Genomic DNA, 27,308 nt, shown 5'->3' on the forward strand with positions numbered 1-27,308 from the left:
CCAACCGGTAGGAGGCCACGGGGAAGACCCAGGACACGTTGGGAAGACTATGTCTCCCGGCTGGCCTGGGAACGCCTCGGGATCCCCCGGGTAGAGCTGGACGAAGTGGCTGGGGAGAGGGAAGTCTGGGCTTCCCTGCTTAGGCTGCTGCCCCCACGACCCGACCTCCGATAAGCGGAAGATGACGGATGGATGGATATATATATATATATATATATATATATATATATATATATATATATATATATATATATATATATATATATATATATATATATATATTAGGGCTGCAAATCTTTGGGTGTCCCACGATTCGATTCAATATTGATTCTTGGGCTCACGATTCGATTCAAAATAAAAATAAAAATTTCAATTCAACACGATTCTCGATTCAAAAATGATTTTTTTCCCGATTTAAAAGGTTTCTCTATTCATTCAATACATAGGATTTCAGCAGGATCTACCCCAGTCTGCTGACATGCAAGCAGAGTAGTAGATTATTGTAAAAAGCTTTTATAATTATAAAGGACAATGTTTTATCAACTGATTGCAATAATGTAAATTTGTTTTAACTATTAAACGAACCAGAAATATGACTTATTTTATCTTTGTGAAAACATTGGACACAGTGTGTTGTCAAGCTTATGAGATGCGATGCAAGTGTAAGCCACTGTGACACTATTCTTTTTTTTTCTTTTTTATAAATGTCTAATGATAATGTCAATGAGGGATTTTTAATCACTGTTATGCTGAAATTATAACTAATATTGATACTGTTGTTGATAATATTCATCTTTGTTTCACTACTTTTGGTTTGTTCTGTGTCGTGTTTGTGTCTCCTCTCAATTGCTCTGTTTATTGCAGTTCTGAGTGTTGCTGGGTCAGGTTTGGTTTTGGAATTGGATTGCATTGTTATGGTATTGCTGTGTATTGTTTTGTTGGATTGATTAAAAAAAATAAGATAAAAAAAAAATCTATTTCTTAAAAATGAGAATCGATTCTGAATCGCACAAGGTGGGAATCATGATTCAAATTCGAATCGTTTTTTTTTTTCCCCCACACCCTTAATGTGTGTGTGTATATATATATATATATATATATATATGTATATATATATATATATATATATATATATATATATATATATAACACAGATAGACAGACAACATTCACACTCACATTCACACACTAGGGCCAATTTAGTGTTGCCAATCAACCTATCCCCAGGTGCATGTCTTTGGAGGTGGGAGGAAGCCGGAGTACCCTGAGGTAACCCACGCAGTCACGGGGAAAACATGCAAACTCCACACAAAAAGATCCTGAGCCTGGGATTGAACTCAGGAGTACTCAGGACCTTCGTATTGTGTATATGTGTGTGTGTGTGTGTATATATATATATATATATATATATATATATATATATATATATATATATATATATATATATATATATATAGTGTATATATATATAGTATGTATATATAGTATGTATATATATATATATATACATACATATATATATAGTGTATATATATATATGTGTGTATATATATATATATATATATATATATATAGTGTATATATATATATGTGTGTATATATATATATATATATATATATATAGTGTATATATATATATGTGTGTATATATATATATATATATTGTGTATATATATATATGTGTGTGTATATATATATATATATATATGCAGTACAGGGGTTGGTGCATGTGCCTCACAATACGAAGGTCCTGAGTACTCCTGAGTTCAATCCCAGGCTCGGGATCTTTTTGTGTGGAGTTTGCATGTTTTCCCCGTGACTGCGTGGGTTCCCTCCGGGTACTCCGGCTTCTTCCCACCTCCAAAGACATGCACCTGGGGATAGGTTGATTGGCAACACTAAATTGGCCCTAGTGTGTGAATGTGAGTGTGAATGTTGTCTGTCTATCTGTGTTGGCCCTGCGATAAGGTGGAGACTTGTACAGGGTGTACACCGCCTTCCGCTCGAATGCAGCTGAGATAGGCTCCAGCACCCTGCGACCCCAAAAGGGACAAGCGGTAGAAAATGGATGGATGGATATATAAATTTGGTCGGGAGCCGAAAGCCAACTGCATGTAGAGTAACCATATGTATGTGTATATATACAGTATATATATATATATATCCCGACCAAATTTTTTTACCCCAGTGTGGCCGCCCAGTCAAAAAGTTTGGCAAACAGAACAGTTTTAGTCGTCATTTCTATCACTCAACATGTGTGGGAACTGAAGGTTCTCCACATTCAGCGCTTACGTCCGCCCTTTCCCAGCCTTCCAGCCAATTAACACACAGAACAAGAAAGCGAGACGTAACAATGCCTTCAAGGTTATGGAAAACCTCAATGCTCCAGTCCAGTGCAATATAAACAAAATGAAAATAAAAACATGAAATACTCTCCAAAATAATCCAAAAATATTAAATATACTTGTTAAATAAAACCTCTGCCTTGTTTTTAATGATATTTTTAGCCCTACTACTCTATCGTATCTTAATGTTGGTCTTTATGGTGGTACTTGGACAGCGAAGTGTTTTCTGGGGTGGTACTTGGTGAAAAAAGTTTGAGAACCACTGATGTAGACCAAAATCTAGAATTTTAAGAATACAAAAAAAAATTATAATAGGTCTCCTTTAAAAGTGGAACGTTTCAGTCGAGTGTTTTTCCCCCTTCTCACTTCTTGTTGGCGTACTAGTCAACTGTCCCTATACTTTTGGCCGTGTCATGCATTGTAACATCTTCACCAGACAAGTTCATCAAGGTAACGACCCAGTGACGGAGGCAACCAGGTGCCAGATCCTGGAGGAAAGAAAGGTTGCGCTACAACAGTATAAGGTAGGATTCAATGTTCTTTTACACACACACTTGATACCTGGAACAACGTTAGTATGCCATTGTTGTAGGTCAAGAAGGGAGAAGTAAGACAGGAGGATGACTTCACGAGTGGACCACCGAAACTTTACTCCATTCGGCTAATATGCGATGCTGGTCAGGTAAATGCGGTCGCCGTTGAACCCTTTCCTGTTGCCATGTAAGCATGTAGCGATGACACACTTCTTCGGATCCTCCTCTAGACCCCCAAGGGAGCGCCTGTCTTCCAGTTTCACCCTAGCTTCCAGTGGGAGCTGAAAGAGAGGGCCATGAAGCTATTTCAGCAGGCAGCACGCAAGGTACACACATGTCTCAGAGGTTGCACTTATGCTCGCAAACAAACTTACACACAGAGCAACTGTCGCTCTGTATTTGTGCCATATATTTAATGTCCTGCATGTTTTGTGGATGCTGAGCATTTTAATCAAAGTACTGATAAAGTGAATGGCACTCTGGAGCACGGAGCCAAACTTGGGTAATTTGGTTCAGCGCCAAATAATACACCTTAATTGATAACCTACTTACCTCATATGACTAAATTTAGTCATTAAGCCTCATACATTATTCTTACTAATGTTCTGTTTCACAAGGTTATCACAAGTGAGAATACGATCCAGTTTTTGCACCTTTGTGTGCATCTGCATCAAAATGTAATGGTTTTTCTTGACTCGCCTTACACTTTGTAGACCTGTCATGTTCTGTTACAACAGCATTGTAAATAAGCAGGAATTAGAGATGGTCGCTATATTTTTTCCCCCGATACCCATCATGGTTGTTTCCAACCTACCGTGCTCTTATTTTAGTTTAACTTCCTGTTTGTCTTCTTTTGCCGCCACTTTACCACTGGCTTGAGTGCTGTTTTTCTCACCTGCCCCTGATTAACAACCAGGAGGCACACCTGTAATTGGTTGTCAATCATAAGGTTTCTTGTGCCCAGCATCGTCAAATGGACGTTGCTCATGCATTTTTTCCCCCAAATAATTTTTTGATCACCAATGGTCTACTGTTAGTCATGTTGGTGCACCATTAATAAAAGGATGTTTTGCCTCCACATCGCCTGCCATCTCGCCACTTAACAGATATCGATAGAGACCACACTGCAAAAAGTCAGTGTTCAAAATCAAGAAAAAAATGCAAAAATGAGGGGTATTTTACTTGAACTAAGCAAAATTATCTGCCAATAGAACAAGAATATTTGGCTTGTCAAGACTTTCTGACAACAAGTAAAATTAGCTAACCTGAATGAACCCAAAAATACATTAAAATAAGTATATTCTCACTAATAACAAGTGCACTTTTCTTGGTAGAAAAAAAACTAGACCTTTTTGATAATCCATCCATCCATTTTCTACCGCTTATTCCCTTTTGGGGTCGCGGGGGGCGCTGGCATCTAGCTCAGCTACAATCAATATGTTGAAAAATATTCTTAAATGAAGTAAATGCTAGTGCCATTAGCTTGACATGACGATATGCGCTTTTTTTTTTTAAATGCTTGAAGTAAGAAATGATTCCTTTAAAAAAGTAGTTTTATACTTGTGAATGTTAATGACACAGCTTTGCAACGGTTGACATTCTAGTTCCTAGTTCCTAGCATGTTTTACTTATAGGTCATAAAATCTCAGCATCAAGCTCTGATATATATCTTACTGAGATCTTTTAGGACCAAAACCTTTAAAACAAGTAAAACACTAACATAACATCTGCTTAGTGAGAAGAATGATCTTATCAGACAGAAAATAAGCAAGCATCACCCTTATTTGAAATATTTCATCTTACTTAGATTTCAGCTTTTGCAGTGCAATACTTATTTATATCTATATATATTTTTTGTATTTAAATATAACTATAATATGTCCACACCTTTCTTTTGGGCAGCTTCCTTAGCAGCAAGCTTCTTTGTATGCTTTAAAAACACCGTCGTAGCAAGGCTGACGCTTCAAGCGGCTGATGAGGTTTGATGTGTTGAAGCACAATGTTTTTTTTCCCCTCCTCACAGATTGTTTTCACAAGATTCGCACATAATGTCCCACACAATCGATGCCTTGTTTGTTTACTATGAGCTCAGGTGACTTTTTCGACCTCAGAGATAGGAGAGGGCTTGATATGCTCAGCCTAACCCACCTACAGCACATTATTCCGTGCTGGATACTGCCATTTTTAATGTTGAGGGATTATCCGTACGACATAATTTGTTTGTCCACCCCTAACAGGAATGCATTTATTCATTACAGAACAATGAAAAACATGTTTACAAAGTACGTCTTCAGTGTGCACCAGTTGTTTTGAGAAATCCTCCCACGCATCGACAAATTAGCTTTTGGTTGATTAAGACCTGCGCTGTGCTCCCCTCTCAGGTTGTGATGCAGTGTCGCTTGAAGAGAATCCTGGCCTTTTGGAAGAAACTACCAGAAATTAGAGCAAGCATTCTCTCGGCACAGAAAGGTATATTCTCACCCATGAGTTCTCCCTTGAAGCACATGTCCAGGCCTCAATAGCAGCTTTTTGTAGCACCGTGTGCATCGGTTCATGATGCGAATGTGACCCCCTTTTCATCACATGACCGTAGATATTACTTTCTGTCGTTTCACGTTTGTTTCAGTCGAAGAAGAGGAGGCTTGTTTGATGAAGATCCCCGCAGACAGAATCTTTCCGTCTTCTTTTCCACTCTGCTCAGATGAAGCTGATTCGCTGGTTTGTATATATCTCTTATTAAAACAGAAATTCACAGCACCCAAGTTCCTTAATAGCACTAGTGCCAACATACAAAGTAGTTATCAGACCGAAAAAATTATTGACATTAGTTCTAAAATAATTAAAATATTATTAGCAATCCAGACAGAGAGACACAGTCCGACACTCTTTTTATATTTTATTGTCAATTTAAACATGCCGACGGCAGTCATTGCATATAGCATCGCACACAAATTTCACTGCAGCCAGCGACAACACAAAATCTAATCATTGTGCACCAATCACGGTTAAGGCGGGCGAGTGTGCGTGTGTCTGTAAATGAATGTTTGTTTCTATTTTGGCTTGAGCTGTTTAAAAAAAGCATGTTTGCTGTGTTGATAGTATTAAAAACTTGAAAATATCCAAAGCAGTGTTTCTTACCCCATTGTTAGGCCGCGAGCGCCCCTTAAAGGGAAGCCAAAAATAAGCTATTTCTCAGCTATGTATGGCCCGCTGCGGTACTCAGTTATTTTTACACTTTTCCACCACTTTTGGCAGTAATGACAATATTAAACAAAGTCTGGAGCTAAAGTCACAGAGAAGTTTCTTTAGCTCAAAAACTATGACTAAACTAGTGAAGCTGTATTTTTATTTGCACTTCAATTTTATTAACAGTTAAGAAACATATTTCTTTTTTTCTTTTTTTTTTAGCAGTACATAATTGAATCAAAATTGCAGTTATTTGTCCCTTCTTATGCAGTTTATTTGATTAATATTTATTTTTCTAAACAGCCTGACCTAAGCATGAGCATTTATGTGTTAAATAAATAATAATATTTGGGATTATCCTGTTAAACTGTGAGTAAATTAGATATGATTATTGACTACTATTAAAAGAAAGACTAAGATTATTAATTCAGTGTTAATATTTGAGTGGGTCCTGGTCCTCCCTGTAGTGATCAAAGGTCAAAATGAACCCCTGATCTAAAGCACTTACTAAATTTACAAATTTGGCCCTAATGTGTGAATGTTGTCTGTCTATCTGTGTTGGCCCTGTGATGAGGTGGCGACTTGTCCAGGGTGTACTCCGCCTTCCGCCCAAATGCAGCTGAGATAGGCTCCAGCACCCCCCGCAACCCCATAAGGGACAACCGGTAGAAAATGGATATTCGTAAGGCATCGTGATTAATTATGAGGTAACTATGGACAAAATGTGATTGAATGCGATTCAATATTTTAATAATTTCACAGCCCTAAATTCATCTGAACATGGCCTTTTCTCTCGTCAAAACAGTCAAGAGCCCAAAAAGACCATCGGCACACTTCCGGCCTTCACAATAAAAGCATTGTGTGCCCAATATTGTGCGACAAAATATTTTACATTCACACTCAAATGAACAAATTTAAAAAATGGTTTGACAAAAACAGACTATCGTTGAATCTCAGTAAAACTGAAATAACGCTATTTGGTAACAGTAGAAGAGAAAGTCAAACAAATACAAATAGACGGAATAGAAATTTAAAGAGTAAATGAAACCACATTTCTAGGTGTAATGATTGATGATAAATTGAACTGGAAATCTCATGTAAAAAATATACAACATAATGTAGCAAGAAACACGTCAATAATGAACAAAGCTAAATATGTTCTAGACCAAAAATCACTTCATATTCTCTACTGCTCACTAGTGTTACCATATCTGAGTTACTGGGTAGAAATATAGGGAAATAATTATAAAAGTACACTTCATTCATTAACAGTGTTACAAAAAAGATCAGTTAGAATAATACATAATGTTGGATATAGAGAACATACAAACCCTTTATTTATTGAATCAAAGTTACTGAAATTCCACGACATAGTAAATTTGCAAACAACTAAAATTATACACAAAGCAAACTATAACCTGCTACCCAAGAATATACAACAATTCTCAACAAAAGAGGAGAAATATAATCTTAGAGGAAAAATGTAATTTAAAACATTTGTATGCACGTACAACACTTAAGACCTTCAGTATATCAGTATGTGGAATTAAATCATGGAATGGATTAAGCAAAGCAATCAAACAATGTACTAATATGATTCACTTCAAGAAACTCTTCAAACTTAAAGTGTTTACAAAGTACAAAGAAGAAGAACCATGATAAACATTCTGTATTTATTCACCCATTCATTCTTTCATTCTCAAAATAATCTTACATATCTCATCGTATGGAATATAACTTACTTCACCAATTATTTATTTATTTTTATTGGGATTACTTATGTAGTATATTGTGAATACATTGAGAGCAGGAAGTGAACAAAAGTTTTAGCAACTGTTATGTACAAGAAAGGGGTAGGATTAAATCAGCTCTGCTTCTTCCTACTCCTTTTTGAACATGTTGAAAAGAGAAACTGGAAATTGTGATGTATCATGTTGTATGCTTGCATGTTCCAAATAAACTCAACTCAACATTTTTTTTGGAACAATTGCTGTGTACTGTAAAAATGGTGGTAAAAATTGGTTTGATGTGATAATTATGACAATAGTGGGTTCTATCCCGACTGTATTACTTTTTAACAATGTATTTACATTATTGAAGTATTTAAATTACCGTTCTGTTCAACCTACATACCACACAATTTTGAAAAATCTAAATTTAATGTTTTTAAACAAAATTTTGTAGTTTTTCACTTTTTTCCGGACCGGTTCTGGCCACTGTTTCAGAAGTACCATTTTGGTACTAGTATCAGCAAAAATGTGAGTGATACCCTTCCCTACTTTTAAGGATATACCTGCGTCACATGACACAATCCAATACAGGAATAAAAAAATACAAATCTGCCTTTATTTGGATAACAGGTATTTTACGCAATACGCGATTGCTGTTATTGTGATAGTAGGTTGAAGATGACGCAGCATAGTATTTATTAGTGCGTTGGTGAGGCATGTGACAAATAATGCTTAACTTTTTTTGTCGATCCAATATTGTGAATTGTTATTTATTGACATTTGTATCACGGCGTGGCGCAGTGGAAGAGTGGCCGTGCGCAACCCGAGGGTCCCTGGTTCAATCCCCACCTAGTACCAACCTCGTCACGTCCGTTGTGTCCTGAGCAAGACACTTCACCCTTGCTCCTGATGGGTGCTGGTTAGCGCCTTGCATGGCAGCTCCCTCCATCAGTGTGTGAATGTGTGTGTGAATGGGTAAATGTGGAAGTAGTGTCAAAGCGCTTTGAGTACCTTGAAGGTAGAAAAGCGCTATACAAGTACAACCCATTTACCATTTATTTTATCCGTGAATGATACAATTAGTGACAAAACTTCTGCAAATGGAGTTGAATGTATAATACACTCATTACAATTAGGATTTAGCAGTTCCTAGTTCTGTATGAAGTTTTGATGTTTGACTTTAAACTCCTTCTATTTGTTTTTAAATGTCTAAACAACCTCGCCCCAACATATCTCTCCGACCTCCTTCAGCCTTACTGCCCCACCCGATCCCTAAGATCAGCCGATCAGCTGCTACTGACACAAGGCTGAAGCTTAGAGGTGACAGAGCTTTCGCCGCTGCTGCTCCCCAGCTCTGGAACGACTTACCTCTGAGTGTTAGACAAGCCTCCTCTATTCCTGTTTTTAAATCTATCTTAAAAATATACTTTTATTCCATGGCTTTTAACACTGAGTGATATCCATCCTGCAATGGCGCCCCATAATACACCTGCTGTGAACCTGTTTTTATGTTTTATTTATTTTATTTATTTATTTTTTATCGTGTTCTGTTTGTGTTGTGTTGTGTTTGCTCGGTTCTCATATTATCTTTTAACCTGCCCATTGTACAGCACTTTAGCTACCCCTGTGGTAAATTTGAAATGTGCTTTATGAATAAAGTTGATTGGATTTGATTTGATTTGATGTAGCTCTCATATTGCATCCACCTAAGTGTGAATGTGGAGGGAATGGATGATGTGTTCTCTCTTCTCTGTGAGCACTTTGAGTATGTAATAGAAAGGCGCTATATAAATCTAATCCATTATTATTATTATTATTATCTGGAGGCAGGTAATGTAGAAATACTAATAAGCGAGTCCTTTTCAGCAACAAGATAACCTTTCAATGCCTCTACTTCCTGCAGAGTAAAGTATGATGTATTTGTTCGTGCAAATGGAGTTTGCTTGTTATTTGTAGGCTCTTCCCTTTGCTGCAGTGACTGTGGATGCAGTTGATGTAAAAGTAACTACGCACGTCCCCACCTTCAAGCTCCAAGTAGGTGCACGTACCTGCTCATTTCAGCATCAATCAAGTCTCCTTGGCAACACATTTCCTGTTCTGTTTGAAGTAACATCATCTTGAGCAGCTAGCTATTTGCTGAAAGGATTTGTCATGTTCTCTGAACTTGTTAGGTTCCTCAATACTACAAGACGATGAAATACCAGCCTGTGTCAGCCTGGGAGGCCTTTAATTCCTTCATCCCCACCACCCCGGCCCGACCACTTCGCAATCCAGATCCTGTAAACTTTCAGCATTATAAAGATTAACCCGTCATTCATGCATACTGCAAGTAGCGATAATTTCATTTTTCCCCCCCAAGGATTCTGACTCCAAGCCACCCTCACCAGGGCAGGACGAAGAGCAAGATGCCAGCGATCTTAACTTTACTTTTCCCGGTGCTCTACTTAGACCCATTCAAGCACACCCACTCAGAATCTTTGTGAGGCCTATTTTCATGAGCATCAATCATTGATGAATGGATGTTTATCAACACTGCAGATAAGCGTGGATCTTCTCTTCCGTATGTCTTTGATTGTGTGCTGTAGAACCCTGCTCCTGGCCTCCAGGCCTACAAGCCGACCCCTAAATACCTCGAAAGCGATGTGGACTTCCTCCTCTGCCCGCTGCCTCGGTAACCCTCAATCGATGTGGATCTGCTGGTTGGTTATGCTGACTATACAATCATTGTGCTCTACGTGTAGTTATTCCACCGCCGAGGGCCACACAAGTGGGATGGAGTCACAAACTTTGCACACACAGGCTCTGGACCCAAAGGTATTTGAATTACTGTCTTTTGTCTCAGGCCATTACAGCCGTGTAAGTTTAACCATCTTTAATACATAACTGCTGAGCTGTTTTTTTTTCTTCTTTTTGAATTAGGGAGAAATCCCAGGATTGAAGACGTGGGACAAATTTAACTTAAACACTGCAACATGTTTGTCCAAACAGGCTGCTCTGACCAGCAACATCCTAAATGGGCAAGTACTGTAACATTAGGGTCTGAAAATGCACTCATTAGGCAACATTTTTTACCAAGTAGTACTTATGTGAATAGTGTGAGGTCATAGGAGGGGCACACTTTCCACACGATCCAGCAGTATGTTTAGTGCACAATAACTAAACAAAAGCAAAAATTACTATTGGCTCCCATTTAAATCATTTCGGTTTTGTTTGCCCTGAGACTTACTCCCTGAGTTTGTAAACACTAACAAAGATTACCAAACACATATGTTTTATTAATAAGAACAACATCTAATCACTATATTACCGTTTATATACTGAGATTATACTAAGTATCTTTATAGATCAGGGGTCGGGAACCTTTTTGGCTGAGAGAGCCATGAAAGCCAAATATTTTAAAATGTATTTCCATGAGAGCCTTATATAATTTTTTTTAACACTGAATACAACTAAATGCGTGCATTTTTAAGTAACGTCAACATTTTTTGAGTACAATAACTCATAATCTTTTTAATAAGATTTTTATTCTGAAGCTAACCAATAATAAATAGAATACTTCTTACCATTAATGCACCTTCTTGAACGGATGCGTTAGAAAACGAATGGATGGATTAAAATGCAGGAGAATGTTTTGTATTTTGAACTTTTTTTTTAACTCCGATTACCAGTGGAAATATTAATTTCTTATCGTGTTAAGCAATGTCAGCTAAGATTAATCCGAGAGCCAGATGCATCCACCAAAAGAGCCACAGGTTCCCTACCCCTGTTATAGATCATCCCTTCCTTACGTTAAAGATTTTGGCGTTAGCTTCTTGTGTCGTAGTGTGTGTGTGTGCGTGTGTGCGTGTGTGCAGCATTTTTAGCCATTCCTTTTCCTTTAGTCTTTCAGTAATAATGGTACTTGAAAGAAACAGTTTATTTTCCACTGCGCTTAGTATCTTAGAAGTGGCTTCGTTGCGGCTCGAGCCAGTGTTCCGGCAAGACATGCCCCTTCCTGATATTAATGCATCTCCCGCATGTGTGTATCAAGGACTATGGAAATGTAATCATGTCTCAATGAGCATGCATCCTTTTTGAAGGATTATTTCACTTGAGTACAATCAATACAGAGAGAGAGAACGAAAGAAAGGGAATTGCTACATGATTAGAGACTAAACGCCAGAAAGGTGAGGAAAATGAGCTGCAGGAAACAAAAAGTGGACTGCCAATTTTTGCCAAGAACTATCAAAGACTAACCTGGATCGTACTTTTTATTTTTATTTTTCCTATTTTGAATTATATATAATTATTTATGTTGTGTTTCACTGTAAATACAACTGCCTGGCAAAACATGAAATTATTACACATGAAAGATGTTGATTCAGTTGTTTTGAAAAAAAAAAATGGCAAGGTCAAGTTTGTTTTATTTATAAAAAAAAAAAAGACCACTGTGCTGTACATAATAAAACGAGGTAAAATATAAAAAAATGGAATTATACTAATCACAATGAGTAAAGAACTTTTTTTGTATAAAACACAGTTAAAAATAGTTTTAAAAATGTTTTAAAAAGAAGCTGATAACAACATGGTGCAAATCTATATTTCCTATTTTTGACTTATAAAAACACTAAAATAAATAAAGAAAAGGTTGGTAGTCAGTAACAGATTCATTTTTAGATCAAGCAGAGTGAAAATTATGGAATCACCCTGCAAATGTTAATTTACAAATCCAACACCTGCATCAAATTAAATCTGTTCATTAGTCGTAGTTACAAAAGAGGGTTCACACCTTGGAGAGCTGTTGCATCAGGTGTATTGACATGAGTCATGGCTCCAACATGAGAGATGTCAATAGAAACAAAGGATTATCAAACTTCTTCTAGAAGGTAAAGCATCACGCAATGTTGCAAAAGATGTTGATTGTTCAGTCAGCTGTGTCTAAGTACAAACGACATGAGAAGGTTGTAAAAAGCAAGCATACTTACTGGTAGACCAATGAAAATATATAAGCGTCAAGACAAAAACCTTCAATCAAATATGTCTTGAAAACAGAAAATGCACAGCAAAACAAATGAAGAACAAGTAGGAAACTGGAGTCAACGCTTGTGATCCAACTGTAAGAACGTGCCTATAAGAAATGGGATTTAAATACAGAAAAGCTAAACAAAAGCCGTCATGAACACCTTAACATTAAAAAAAAGGTTTCAATGGGCTAAAGAAAAGCAATAGTGGACTCTGGATGAAAGTCATATTCATTGATGAATCGTGAATCTGCATCAGGCAAGGTAATGATGCTGCAACTTTTGTTTGGTGCTGTTCAAATGAGATTTATGAAGACGACTGCCTGAAGAAAACATGCACATTTCCATTCGGTGATGATATGAGGTTGCATGTCAGGTAATGTCACCGGGCAGGTGCCCTTTATGGACACTTCTCTTATTCCATCAATCGAAATAATGTTCGGGATAATGGACATTTTCATTGAGGGATTCCATAATTTTTTTACTCTGCTTGATCTAAAGTGTAACTTACTGACTACAACAATATAAACATTTTAAATTGTAGTTTTTCTTCTAGCCAGAAAGTTGCCATTTAAAATGAATATAGTTATGTGTCTTACTTGTTATCTGCTTTTTTGCTACATTATGAACATCCTTCAAGTCTGCTTATTCCATATTTTTCAGGGGTTGAAGTTACAGTTGGCCGTTTTTGCCTGATTTTTTTTCCTATTGGAAGCTGTTCCATGTTGAGCATATAAATAAACCCATATGAATACTTAACAATTAAAAATGTTTGTATTTTTTAAATTTTAGATTAAATATATATATATTTTTTTTATCTGTCCCGTCCAGCCAGACAAATCATTTTGTTGATGTAAATGCCCATATCTGCTGTACATATTTACCTTAGAAAAGAGAAGTTTTGGATACATGTTGTTTTTTTTGCTTTTGACTTTATTAAATGTTTGGGTAGAATTTTATTTAACGAAACCAGTTTTCTTTTACGTAATATAAAAATGTAGTTAATCACAGACATTAAACCCAATGTTAAAAAAAAAAGTATTGATTTTGATATGAGAATCGTTTTGAGTCGAGAATCGATTCTAATACCCCCAAGAATCGAATCGAATCAAAACGTCTAGTGCACAAAGATTCACCGCCCTACTGGCCACATGGGAACACTGGTGTTTTTTTCAAATGTTTTTGTTTAAGCAAAAAAGAAATTTGAAGTGTTAAAAGAGCTGAATCTTTTTTGATAACCAAGCAGCCAAAAGAATGTTAAAACTTGAAATTTCCCTTCACAATTTGATTTAAAAAAAAATATATATATTTACCGGTCTAGCACCACCTTTTAGGAATTGTAAAATACACCGTTTATTTTGTTTTTTGTTTTTTTCGAAGCAGTTAACGATACAGATAGCGGCTCTTGTGAAGCAGGAAGTTATCGGCAATAACCGGTAGCTTATTTATGTCTGTAATTTTTAAAACGTAGTTCATGCACACATTTCTTTGTGGTTGGCTTGGGGGAGCTTCTTTAGCGGCAGGAGTCTTCACAGGCTTGCAAAACAGCGATGCTGCAGCTTCAGGTGGCTGAAAAGGTTTGATGTGTTGATGCACAATGTTTTTTTCTTATTTATATAGTGCATGTAGCACGCAAAAAGTGTTCCTCCGAAACAGTGAAAGACTTCCACATAATCGACACCATGTTTGTTTACAATGAGTTCAGGGGAAGTTTATGACTTCCTAGGAGAGAAGGAGCGCTTTATTTGCTGACCCTAACCCACCAAATCACAGTACGGATAATCTCGCCTCAATGGAACTTTTTGTTTGTGTTTTTTTCTCTCCCGGTTATCAGATTTATTTCCTTTTGTTGTCTGTTTTATCAGTATGACATAATTCCTTACATTGACCTGATACACCTCAAGTTCATCTCCAAACAAAAAAGTGCCATTACAACACAGCACTTTTTGGTAGCCCTAACTGTTGAAAATGCACGATTTGAAGCATGCTACTAAATTGAACTGGAATTAACTCTACTGCTTCAGAAACAGGCTTGACTGACAAATGACTTCTCAGAAATGCTGCTTTAGAAAAAGCACAAAAAAAAAGCCCACTATAAAACTTCAGCTTGGCAGTGCATTAATTCACTTTAGCCCTCAAAGTGCTTTTAGACAACGGTGTAGTTTTATCTTTGCCGTTCAAACGCGGCTCTTAGAATTCCTTTCATCTAAGCGAGGCCGGTCCTCCTCTGTTCTGTCACGTATGGTCTGATTCTTAGGTGCATCAATCAGTGTGTGTTTTTGTGTCTGTCCTGCAGTTCTACAGACTTTAATAAAGACCTCCTTCCTGTCTCGACACCTGCTGCTTTCACCCATCTTCCTGCCTATCTCACAGGAGAGGTGGACAAAAAGTAAACACACTATTGATTGATTGCCTCTACGCCTTTTTTTGTCGACCTTTGTGTGAAAATGACTGCTCTCATCCTCAAACCACACATATTTGACTGCATGTAGGTGTGACTCAACGCTGACCCCGGAGATGATCAGGTCAGAATTCCTGTCTGGTTTTCAGTGACTACCTTCCACATGGTGAGTCTACGAATGTGAATTATTGTATAAGCAAGCCACTAAAACACGCACACCGAGTTTTTGGAGGGGAGAACTGATTGCTTATTTACACAATAAGAATACTTCTTGCACTATAAATAGTGTGAATGTTGATGTTCATATAACAGACGGTACTTCCTGGAGTGTCCAATAGAATCACTCTGTTTCTTTTGGATAAACCAAACATAAGGTTAATGAATTGTTAATCTACCTGGAGCATCCAGAGAGCGGAAACACGCTGCGTATTTGTGTTTCTTTTTTTTTTTTTTGCTTTGGTAGCGGTACAGCTTATTTTGTTGTTTATCGAGAAATATTTGGTTACGAAAAAAAAAGTATTGCATTTAGATATGTCTCCCATAATACTGCAAATTCAGTGATATAAAGTATTATATTTCACTCTGACTCTTAGACGTGATCAGGCGCTGAAGACATTCGTCAGTGAAGCCCGATTGCTCTGTGGCCGGCACCAGAGGCAGGGTCTAGTCTGGGTTTTAAACAGAGGGATGAGCCAGCTGGAGCTGCTTATTTATCACAACAAGACTCTTACACTTGCTCTTGAAATAATTCACATCAATTAAAAGCAAAATACAGGGGTGGATCTGTCATTTAAACGCTATAATAGGTTTGGAATGGCCCAACGAGTGCATGCTCTCACCCTTAGAGGGAGCTCCTACTCAGCTAGAGCGCCAAAAGAAAAGCAAACAAAGGCATGAACTGCTTTGGCTTTTGCTTGGATTCACATGCTTAAAACCTGGAGAAAAAGAGTCCACTTTGCTCAGAAGACAATGGTGGCGTTAAAGAAGACACCCATTGTATTATTAACAATCATGTAATCATATCTTTACTTCTGACCTGACATTATGCATATTTTATGGAAACCACAGCCATGACACACTTAATAAGTCATACAGTGGTGCAATAAAAGAGATAAGAATGAAGCGATACAGTGAGAGTCATTTGGTATAATTAATTTACACAGCTGCCAGCTTCTTGTAATAATAGTCAATATTTTATGATCCTTTTTGCTGTTAACCTCAACACTGCTTGAGCTTGGCAAAGACCCCAGCATGTCAAAGCTACAACCTGGCAGCCCTCTTTTTCCTCTTCTGATTGAAAACACAGGTGCACCAAGTGAAGACGAGCGTAATTACACCTATTCATCTACCCCACAATTCCAGTTTCTTTATCGCTTAATCTTTTCAGGGTCACTCAGAAGCTGCATTCCATCCTGCTGACTAGGGTCAGTGAACACATCCCAGGATTGAAACACATACACGCATTTATTCCGACAGTTATTCAATTTATGCTAGGCAATTTTATTTATATAGCACATTTCATAGACAAATTAACTAAATGTGCTTTACATCACTGTTTCTTAAAGGGGAACTGCACTTTTTTTTTTTTTTTTTGCCTGTCGTTCACAATCATTATGAGAGACAAGAAGACAAATTTTGTTTTGGTTTTGTTTTAGCATGTAAAGATCGGTTCGTTCTTGGTGGGTAGCAATGCAGCAAAGTAAGCAATAAATTCTACCTTCAACAACTGTAAACAATACTTCATTTACTTTCCGTTAGCTGTATGATAACCAAGCTGTAGCGACATTGTTATTGTAAGAGCGGACACTGAGGATTTTTTTTTTCTAGCGCAGTAACATGCATGCTTCAGTATTAGTCGTAAAAGCTAGCTACGGAAAGAGATAAGCTAGCTTCTACGTCAGCACGAAACGCATTTCAGATTGTAATGAACAACACTGAGATATGACACTGATCTGTACTGACTGAAAAACATGAACAATCATATTACAGTATCTGTAATGTATTAGCCCACATTTCATGTTTTGGTTTGTACACAGCAAGCCAGACAGCGAATGTACTGTAGTTTGGGTTAGATACAACTATTGAATATGATTCAAATCATGAGTAAGATTACTTATTCAGTGTTAATATGTGAGTGGGTCCCGAGTCACTCTGTAGTGTAAAAGTTGGGTCCCGTGGTCCAAAATGTTAAGAAACCCTACTTTATATTGATTACAAATTAAACATTTAAAAGCATTTAGAGAGCAAACAACATTTAAAAACTAGAAACGCACTCCGAGAGAGCATACCTCTGCCAGGCACTATCTCCAAGTTGTAGAGTCCTTTACAACAAAAGGGGGTGATCCGAGTCACCCTCAAAAGCAAATCACTTGTTTTCTGATCCCATTTCTGACAATTCCTGAAAGTTTGGCCAAAATCCACTCATTACTTTTGGTTCTAAAGCGGAATGAAATCAACAGAGTGAACCTTCTTGTCAGCCATCCTCTGTCTTCGTCTCTTTGGATAGAGGCGGAGATGTAGCTGCTCAATTTCTCTGATGGAGGCTCGGAGAAATTGAGCCACGTAATGTTAACGTAAAGTAGTATAAATGATCCGGATCACCTTCCAAATCTAATCATTTGTTCCTTATGCTATTTCTGACCTTTCTTGAAAGTTTCCTGAAAATCCGTAACAAAGTACAGAATTAAAATGACAGTAAACGTAGTCTTCATGTTCTGTGGGATGAATCTGTAGAGTGTAGCTCAAGGTCACCATGCCAACCAATCCTGGCTGCCCTCGACTAAAGATTTTCATTGTCAAATCAGATTTGTTGTATTTGGCGATTAGTCGACTATATGCAAAATATTTTTTTATGCTACCAAATTCACAGCTAATGGGGATCCTCTGATCTTAACAGAACCCATTTGCGACTTTTCGTTAACCAAAAAAGTCTAAGAAACATCTGCGAAAAAAAAACAAAACATGGTTGAGTTTGGTTTCGACTCTGGCGTAACACATAGAAGATCAAATTAGACAACTATCTTGAGGAAATAAACGTCAGAACGAAATTTCCGTTGATGAACTTGCGAAGGGGTCATTACCATCAAGGCTGCCTCTCCTTATAGGCAAACTACGCGCTGTGCATAGGGCCGCATGATCCAAGGGGGCCAGATTGTGCATGAAGAAGCACATTAAAAATGTCAATGAATAAATGACAGGGTGTTTCAAATAAAATTTGCCGCCAACGTATTCCTTGTAGAGGTGGGTATTGAATCTGGTACTTTTTGGCACCGACTAATTCCCTCCGGTCCTACTGGGCAACCGGTTTATGTAAAACGGTTCCATGTTTTAGTACCTGGGTCACGCCCGGTTGCAGACTCAGCTGGCTCATCGCACTTCCGCACTTGGCCAAACTACACAAGAATGTTGCAGTTTTCAATGGCAACAAAGAAAATGACTCAAAAAACGCAAATTAAAGCTCCACTTCTCCACAAAATGCGCTAGCTTGATGCCGATAAACATTGGCGTTGCTATTGACTTGCTAATGATTAGCAAGAGTAATTTTTGCTTTTTTTTTTAAGGGCTGAAATGACCAACACACCATAAACTAAACACTACTGCCATCTAACTGTAATTGCAACTTATTGTCATACCTACAAATGATACTCAGAAATGTGATAATAAAACGATTTAACAACTAGACAGCAATTATCAGAACCAGGTCAATTTCTAATATGTCAACAAAAAAATAATTATTTATAAAGCAATTTATATTTATTAACAAAGAAAAGTTAAAAAAAATTGTACCGTTGAGTACTGGCATCGTCTTGAAGGGCCATAGGTCCCCTATCCCGTAACATCTTCTGAACAAACTCGGCTGCTCAACTTCCCTCCCTCTTACCAAGGGAGCATGGGGTTTGAATGTCTGATAATGTCAATTAAATAGTCGATTATTGTAAGACACTCTACTTACTGCGTACCCATATATTTCAGAGCAGCCTAAAAATCTTCTTTAAGTTTTTTTTTGGGTTGTGTAATTTAATAGTCTAAACGTAGCCTTGACTACTGAATGACAGTTTGGGTTGAGGCAGTGTGACTTGTCGAAACTCGTGATTTAGCCATTAAATTGAGTGTTTTTAACTGTCAGCCTTACACAAACAATGTTTGAGATGTGGACTCTGTGGAGCTCGTAATAGAAGGTCAGAAAGAAAAGGAATAAGCTGTGACCGTTGCTGCTATTACACGCCCACTCGGAGCAGCAAAGGCAACCGGGGGATTTGCTAAACAATTGAAATATGAACTTGAACTGTGGTACCTTCAAACGACTGTGTGATTTTAAACGCTTACCCAAATTGCCTCCAATTTTTCCCAATATCTCCTTTGACCTTACAAAGGGGCATCAAACAAATCTGTGTATTATATTGTGAACGTTATAATGGGCCATTCCGCTGTATCGATGCCATTTGCTTATTGTAATGCTAAACTTAAATGTCTTTCCTTTTCAACTATAGTAACTCTGATAATAAACATATTGAACTATTAAAAAATGTGTCTGGGCCTACCTTGGAAAACTTTATTTTATTTTTGTACAAGAGTCCCGAGCCAAAAATGACAGGAGTGAGTTTTTAGCATAGACGTAACAAATTGATGAAATATAGCCATGTGCAATCTATGCTTAAAACATGTTGACACTACGCACAATACAGTGATTCGACAAAAATATTTTAGAAATAAACTAATATAAAAAATATACTTAGGAACATGACTGTGCTGAGAGTATAGAAATATCGACTATACAGGAAAATTAATGAGTGAACTTACTTTTTCTGCCTCCCTACCACCTGCGGAGGGTGTGAATGATATAATTTTCTGTGGACCATGTGACTTGTGGAGTATCCCACATTTTTCAGAGGAGGTAATGTTTTAGGATAACATAACAGCGACAATACCAACATTGGAGCCTTGAGTATTGGCCAATATACCATACGATATCAGCACACATCATACATTTATCATGTAGGTTGTAATATTAAAATAGGTTTGATTGAGTGAATTACTCAGAGAACCATCGTGGGTATTTATTATTAAAGCCCTACTTAAGAACTTTCAGTTTTGGTTGGCGCTAGGGGACTAAAACGGTAGTGTTTTGCCAGAAGGAAGACCACATTTACCATGAGGACTAGCACATATAGTGTCAATCGATACACGATAATACCACAATGATTCAGTAAGACTGATCTTTCCACAGTAAGAACCTACATATTTTACTTAAACTTTATATTTGCGGTATGCAGTCATCGCATTGTTTTTTCTTGGTACAAAACTTTTGAGCTTGTTGCGTGGCTGCTCAGTGTGGAACTGAGTACTAACAAGCTGGAGGCTATTTATTGTTACCACGTAAATTTCTAATTGCTCCCATTAGCATTTTGATTTGAGTATTGGCCAATATACCATACGATATCAGCACAAATCATACACTTATCATGTAGGTTTTAATATTAGAATAGGTTTGATTGAGTGAATTACTCAGAGAACCATCGTGGGTATTTATTATTAAAGCCCTACTTAAGAACTTTCAGTTTTGGTTGATTTTGGCGGCGCTAGGGGACCAAAGCGGTAGTGTTTTGCCAGAAGGAAGACCACATTTACCATGAGGACATATAGTGTCAATCAATACACGATAATACCACAATGATTCAGTAAGACTGATCTTTCCACAGTAAGAACCTACATATTTTACTTAAACTTTATATTTGCGGTTTGCAGTCATCGCATTGTTTTTTCTTGGTACAAAACTTTTGAGCTTGTTGCGTGGCTGGTCAGTGTGGAACTGAGTACTAACAAGCTGGAGGCTATTTATTGTTACCACGTAAATTTCCAATTGCTCCCATTAGCATTTTCATTTGAGCATGAAAAGTCACTTACTAGTTTAACAGGAACAAAGCCAAGGCAGCGAAGATCTGAAATTCCTCCTCGTCTTTGAGTTCACGACAGCGAGTGAAAGCAGTGCCAATGCTGATCCTCGATTGTTCTTCCCCTTTTCTTTTTTTGTCTCCTCAGACAAAACTTTTCATTTATTTGGTTGTTTTGCAGCTTCTGCCATTATTGCAGTAATTGCACATAGGCGTTCTTCTTCTTTTAGTTTTCTGGCCACATTTAGGCGTTCTTACCAACTTCCATCTTTAAACCAATGGGGAAAGAGGGAGTGACGTATGCCGTAAAGCAAGTCAGCACATTTGTAGTTTTTTGTGTGGCAGCGTTCCTGCCACCCCCATAAAAATTGCTCAGTGCCAGTGAAAGCGTTACAGACTCCCTCAAGCCACGAGAGAGGTGTCATTTAACTAGTTGTAAGTCCTTGTATCATCCCAAAGTCATAAAAATAATTTATAAAGGTTGTGCTGCTTTAACCGTCTGGAATTAACTTACGCTGTCTGTAGGTTGAAGTGAAATGGCAATTATTATTGAGTAACACCTATTGGTCACAATATGTAGGTTAATTAATTAGCACAATGCCTCGTGGATCCGTAAAGTTGGTCTAAGTCTAAGCTCAAGACGCAGTGAGTTGAATGATGCGGACATGTTTGTTATTGGATACTTTTTAACACGCTTCTGCATTGTAGACTTTGTATGTGGAAGTAATATGAAACTATAGTTATGTGATACTTGACACATGTGCAGTGTTATACTGCATTTTCTTCATTTAAGATCATTTTCTTATGTCTAGCTTGTATGCTATTAATTGCTTAGCGCTTGTGTAGCTACCATCTTTACCAGCTTTGCACAAGCCAACATGCTGGATGACCTCTTGTATCGGAGTTTATAGCGGAGATTTTGCGTGCAATCGCTTCCTTGTTTTTCGCTCATATCGGACTAATATCCGATATCAGCCCTAGTAACAGAGCACAACTAAAGTGTTCATTTTCACCAATTTTTTTATATTTGTTTTTATGTTTTTAATGAAATAAAGTGAAATTATAATGGGGATAAAGAATAACACAAACATAGGATGTTCATCTTCTGAAGGATTGAAATGATTATACTGTAAAGTCTAATTTTAGGAAGTTGGCACAGCAAATGCTCTTTTTCCAAAGTGCAAGGTAGTTTAAATCAATATTTCAAATTCTATTTAATAAGAAATCAGATCAATGTGCAGGCACTTTCTTTATTAAAAAAAAAAAGAAGGTAATTAAAATTTTATTTCCTAAGGGATGCTAAGTGCACTGATTCGGTGGAATGGCCCATTTAAATTAAAAGAATGAAATATTGCTCTGTTTTGTACTCGACACAAAGCAGCACAATTATGCCTAACCTTTGTCACTGGCGTATTCGTGTTTGCGGTGTTAATACAGTATGTTGTATTTCAAAAGGTCAGTGGTGTGCAAGCGTTTGATGTTGCCTCCAGCAAACGTAAACCGTTGTACAGTATTCTGAGCCTGTTTTGTGCTGCTTCTCCAACTCAAAACACTCGTATCCACTAAGGATTTGGCAATCTCAAGACGCGAGGGATTTCTCCAGACGTCACTTGAACACGTCCTGGCTTCACGGCCATCAGGCAGCGATGGAGTGGAACGGACCTTTTCCTCAGGTGGAAACGAAGCGGAGAGACCATCAGATGTGCAACGGGATGTCCTAATTGGTGTCTTAGCCCTGATGGGTTCAATCAAAGGAGCACAGGGGAGAGCAGAGCCATAGACGCTCTACTGGTGATGAACAATGACCTTTAGGCTTTGGTTCAATCAAAGCTCAGATTAAAGGTGAGTTGGTGCATTCGAGTTGACCTTCAGTGAAAGAACCAGAAGATGTAGGTCTTCACATTGCAACGCTACCTGGCAGTGTTCACTCACAGTCCAGTACTAAATGGAGCTTGACAGACAGAACCCTACCACTTAGCTGAGGAATGGAATTCGTTTTTTTCCCCCTTCGATGTTCAAAGACTATAGGTCCATTTCCAAATGGTCCAATGTTTGTACCTCCAGATAGTGAGAGGACTTTGTTGTGGACTATAATGTTCATTGTTACTGTCCCACCCGGTCAGAGATAAGACAGCATTCATCAAGCCATCTGCTTTTTTTGATCTCACTTGTGCATCTTAAATAAAATCCTGTCCTCGAGGAAGATTTGCATCTATTTTAAGATGTTTTGCTTTGAATACCCCACCCCTTCCTCATCTTGCGTTTAAGGTGGGGAAGATTAAGACATATGTTCATGTTGAAGCTCCATTCACACAACAGGCCAGTTTTCAGACTATAATGTGATTTTTGTTTTAAGTTTCAGGTTCTTTATCGTCATTCAGACGTTACGTCATGGATGCACTGCAGAACAAAGGTATCCATCCATCCATCCTTTTTCTACCGCTTATTCCCTGTGGGGTCGCGGGGGGCGCTGGTTCCTATCTCAGCTACAATCGGTATACGTTCACAATAAGTACAGATGAGTAAAAAATAGGTTAGTATCAATAAAAATTAAGTATGGGCCTAATTTATTAAGATCCAAATTGTTGCGATCCGTGACTCGGATCTTCACATATTATTGTTTATTTTTCCATCTTTTTTCTCATTCTCCGTTTGGTCCGTTTATTTCCTGTTTAGTCCATCACCATGGTTTCTTATTAGTTTCAGCTGTTACTCCCGGTTCTTGCACACCTGTTCTCTGTTAATCACCTTCCCTTTATAAGCCTTACTCTTTTCATTCTTCTGCCCGGGACTCTCGTTGGTTTTCACATAACGGTACGTCTGCTTTGCACTTTTGCTTACATGCAATTCCTGTATTTTTCTCGCGAGCTCTCACGCTGCGCAATTTTATTCATTCTTAGCTCTTATGCTAAATGTTTTGTTTTCCCCTTTGTGTGCCTATGTGCCAGTTTAGTTTACTATTTTTTTATCCTAGCTTTCATGCTATCGTCTTTTTTTTGCCTTTTCTTAGCTCCAGTATTTTTGTTTTCTAGCACCTTTTGTTATTCAAATAAATAGTTAAACCTTACCTTTGCGGTGTACAATTTCGACGCTTCCTCGAGGGAATCGAACCCGGCACCACGATGCCAAACAGACGTAACACAAATACCACATGGCAAATAGCGTGTGCATTCTGCTATTCATAAATTGTGCATACCGACATATATAAATGAGGTTTTGGCGTGTACCAATGCAGCTTTCACAATGGAGACATGTTCATAGCTTTGGCATTTTGCTATTGAACAAGCAGCAGACATGCACCACTTTTTATGGGCACTTTTTATGGCACCCACCTGTTCCCAAGTAGCCTGCACACCTGTGGGATGTTCCAAATACGTGTTTGATGAGCATTCCTCAACTTTATCAGTATTTATTGCCACCTTTCCCAACTTCTTTGTCACGTGTTGTTGGCATCAAATTCTAAAGTTAATGAGTATTTGCACAAAAAAAAAAAAGTTTATCAGTTTGAACATTAAATATATTGTCTTTGTAGCATATTCAACTGAATATGGGTTGAAAATGATTTGCAAATCATTGTATTCTGTTTATATTTACATCTAACACAATTTCCCAACTCCTATGGAAACGGGGTTTGTAATTGATCTTTTTTGTTACACAGTTAGTGAATGAAGCGCACGTTTGTAGTCGTTTTCCTATATTTCTACACAATAACTAAGTTATGGTAACACTGGCGAGCAGTAGAGAATATGAAGTAATTTTTGGTCCAGAACGTGTTTTTCTTTATTCATTATTGATGTGTTTTTTGCCACTTTGTTGTATATTTTGTATATGAGATTTCCAGTTCATTTTATCTTTATACCTAGAAATTTGGTTTCATTTACTCTTTCAATTTCTATATCGCCTATTTGTATTTGTGTTTGATTATCCCTTCCACTGTTACCGAATAGCATTACGTTAGTTTGACTGAGGTTTAAGGATAGTCTGTTTTTGTCAAACAACGTTTGACGGTACAAAGCGTATCTTGTCGGAGCACTGTTCAGCTATAATGGATGTGAAAGATATGCATATAGTCGGATATGACAGAAGTTGACATGTGAATGGTCTCGGGGATGAAAGCAAAGTTGACAGTTGAGTAGTGGAAATGTCACTTGCCATGTCAGTCGAAGTTTAAAGGGAAAATGCCTGCAGGTGCTTTATTGCGTTTGAACGGATCTTATAGTGCAAGAAGCCGAGGTACAGTCACTGCATATTGTTTTTGCATACACCCCTTCAGCAGGAAACCTTGAGCACTGGCCTCTGTTTACTGTAACTACTGTTGATGATGTAAGAGAAAGTTGTACAAAAAAAACTGCGCAACAGAATCAAATAATAGTTCTGATCTTCTTGTTTATGACTAATTAGCTTCTAGCTACTTCTCCGCGATCTTTCCAATTAGAGAGCTAGAAATCCCATTTCTCGCAAAGAGAAATCCCGTTCCCAACCTGCGCCAGCGCTGTTGCTAAAAATACATTTGCTCCTCTCATTTAAATTGCTTGTATGCATGTTTCCTTTGCATTCAGCAGCAGCCCATGAAATGGCCCTCAGATGAGTAATTAAGGCAAAGCACAGAGAGCCGTTTCCTCATCACTACATTTCCAACAGCTGCAGAAAATCACATTTTGTCAACAATTCTTGTTGCTAGAAAATTGTTCTGTTTGCCAAGCAGCAAACTAAATCCTCCTCAAGCTCCATTCCGGTCTGTCTTCATGGCACTCATGCACAGCACTGATACAACCCATTCTATAGGAAAGGTTTAAATGCAAATGAAAGCACATTTGTCATCCTGTGTAAACCCTTGACTATTAAAAATGTATTCAGGTTGCTGCTCTTTTGTAATCCCATCCAATCCCACTGCTCAGAGACATTCCATGCTCTCGTTAACCGTCAGTGGGATTCCTTGCTGCGATTAGGCAGATGCAGTCATGAACCCCAGGAATTATGAGCACTAACATTACAGCAGAAAAATATTTTTTGCACATTCTCTATGTTCTTCATTGCTATAATAATTATGTCAATTAGTTGTGAATTGTGTTTCTTATTTTTCGCAAAAAAACTTATCTTGTCTTTGTAGTGCATTCAACTGAATATGGGTTTAAAAGGATTCACAAATCATTGTTTTCCGTCTATATTTACATCTAACACAATTTCCCAACTCATATGGAAACAGGGTTTCTAACATTCTAAAACAGGGGTGCCCACACTTTTTCTGCAGGCGAGCTACTTTTCAATTGACCAACTCGACGGGATCTACCTCATTTATATATATCATTTATATTTATTTATTTATGAAAGAGACATTTATTGTAAACAAGTTAAATGTGTTTAATGATAATACAAGCATGTGTAACACATATAGATGTCTTTCTTTCACGAAGACAAGAATATAAGTTGGTGTATTACCTGATTCTGATGACTTGCATTGATTGGAATCAGACAGTAATGATGATAACGCCCACATTTTCAAATGGAGGAGAAAAAAAGTTGTCCTTTCTGTACAATACCACATGAAAGTGGTTGGTTTTTGGCATCTAATTCATCCAGCTTCCATACACTTTACAAGAAAAACATTGGCGGCAAATTCCGTAGCTTGCTTGATTGACATTCACGGCACCCGAGGGTCTTGTGAGATGACGCTGGCTGCTGCCAGTTCATTATTATGAAAAAATGACAGAGAGGAAGGCGAGAAACACTTTTTATTTCAACAGACTTTCGCGCCGTCCCTTCCGTCAAAATTCTAAAGGCCGACTGCACATTTCCTATCTTCACAATAAAAGCCCTGCTTCATGCTGCCTGCGCTAACAAAATAAGAGTCTCGGAAAGCTGGCGTGCACAAGTGATGTGCACGCCAGCTTTCTGAGGGATCGCTTGTGCACGCCAGTTTTCCGAGACTCTGTATTTAGTTAGCGCAGGCAGCATGAAGCAGGGCTTTTATTATGAAGATAGGAAATGTGCAGTCGGCCTTTAGAGTTTTGACGGAAGGTACGGCGCGAAAGTCTGTTGAAATAAAAAGTGTTTCTCGCCTTCCTTTCGGTCATATTTTAATAATAATGATCTTGCAGCAGCCAGCGTCATCTCACAAGACCCTCCGGTACCGTGAATGTCATTTAAGTGACATCTTGGTGAAGATTGATGATCACTAATTTTTAGGTCTATTTTTTTTAAAAGCCTGGCTGGAGATCGACT

The 27,308-nt window shown here is 37.8% G+C and overlaps 1 protein-coding gene across 7 annotated transcripts in view; it reads left to right on the plus strand.

Moving 5' to 3' along the window:
* The window catches only part of cfap221 (cilia and flagella associated protein 221), a 60,681-nt gene extending 37,392 nt beyond the window's left edge, over nucleotides 1-23,289 (plus strand). For 6 of the 7 annotated variants that reach the window (XM_061889882.1, XM_061889884.1, XM_061889888.1 and 3 more), the window contains 14 exons: nucleotides 2,782-2,869; nucleotides 2,938-3,027; nucleotides 3,109-3,204; nucleotides 5,260-5,347; nucleotides 5,505-5,596; nucleotides 9,751-9,828; nucleotides 9,966-10,073; nucleotides 10,154-10,273; nucleotides 10,380-10,465; nucleotides 10,536-10,608; nucleotides 10,714-10,811; nucleotides 15,091-15,183; nucleotides 15,287-15,361; nucleotides 22,654-23,289. In XM_061889882.1, the coding sequence (XP_061745866.1) occupies nucleotides 2,782-2,869; nucleotides 2,938-3,027; nucleotides 3,109-3,204; nucleotides 5,260-5,347; nucleotides 5,505-5,596; nucleotides 9,751-9,828; nucleotides 9,966-10,073; nucleotides 10,154-10,273; nucleotides 10,380-10,465; nucleotides 10,536-10,608; nucleotides 10,714-10,811; nucleotides 15,091-15,183; nucleotides 15,287-15,347 (1,171 nt within the window). In that variant the 3' untranslated portion in view covers nucleotides 15,348-15,361; nucleotides 22,654-23,289. Of the gene's footprint in view, nucleotides 1-2,781; nucleotides 2,870-2,937; nucleotides 3,028-3,108; nucleotides 3,205-5,259; nucleotides 5,348-5,504; nucleotides 5,597-9,750; nucleotides 9,829-9,965; nucleotides 10,074-10,153; nucleotides 10,274-10,379; nucleotides 10,466-10,535; nucleotides 10,609-10,713; nucleotides 10,812-15,090; nucleotides 15,184-15,286; nucleotides 15,362-15,788; nucleotides 16,817-22,653 lie in introns of those variants that run through there. The other variant, XM_061889889.1, reaches the window with a different exon arrangement.
* Nucleotides 23,290-27,308: the final 4,019 nt, after the last annotated feature.

This window comes from Nerophis ophidion, linkage group LG27 (assembly GCF_033978795.1).
Source record: "Nerophis ophidion isolate RoL-2023_Sa linkage group LG27, RoL_Noph_v1.0, whole genome shotgun sequence".
NCBI classification, from domain to species: domain Eukaryota; kingdom Metazoa; phylum Chordata; class Actinopteri; order Syngnathiformes; family Syngnathidae; genus Nerophis; species Nerophis ophidion.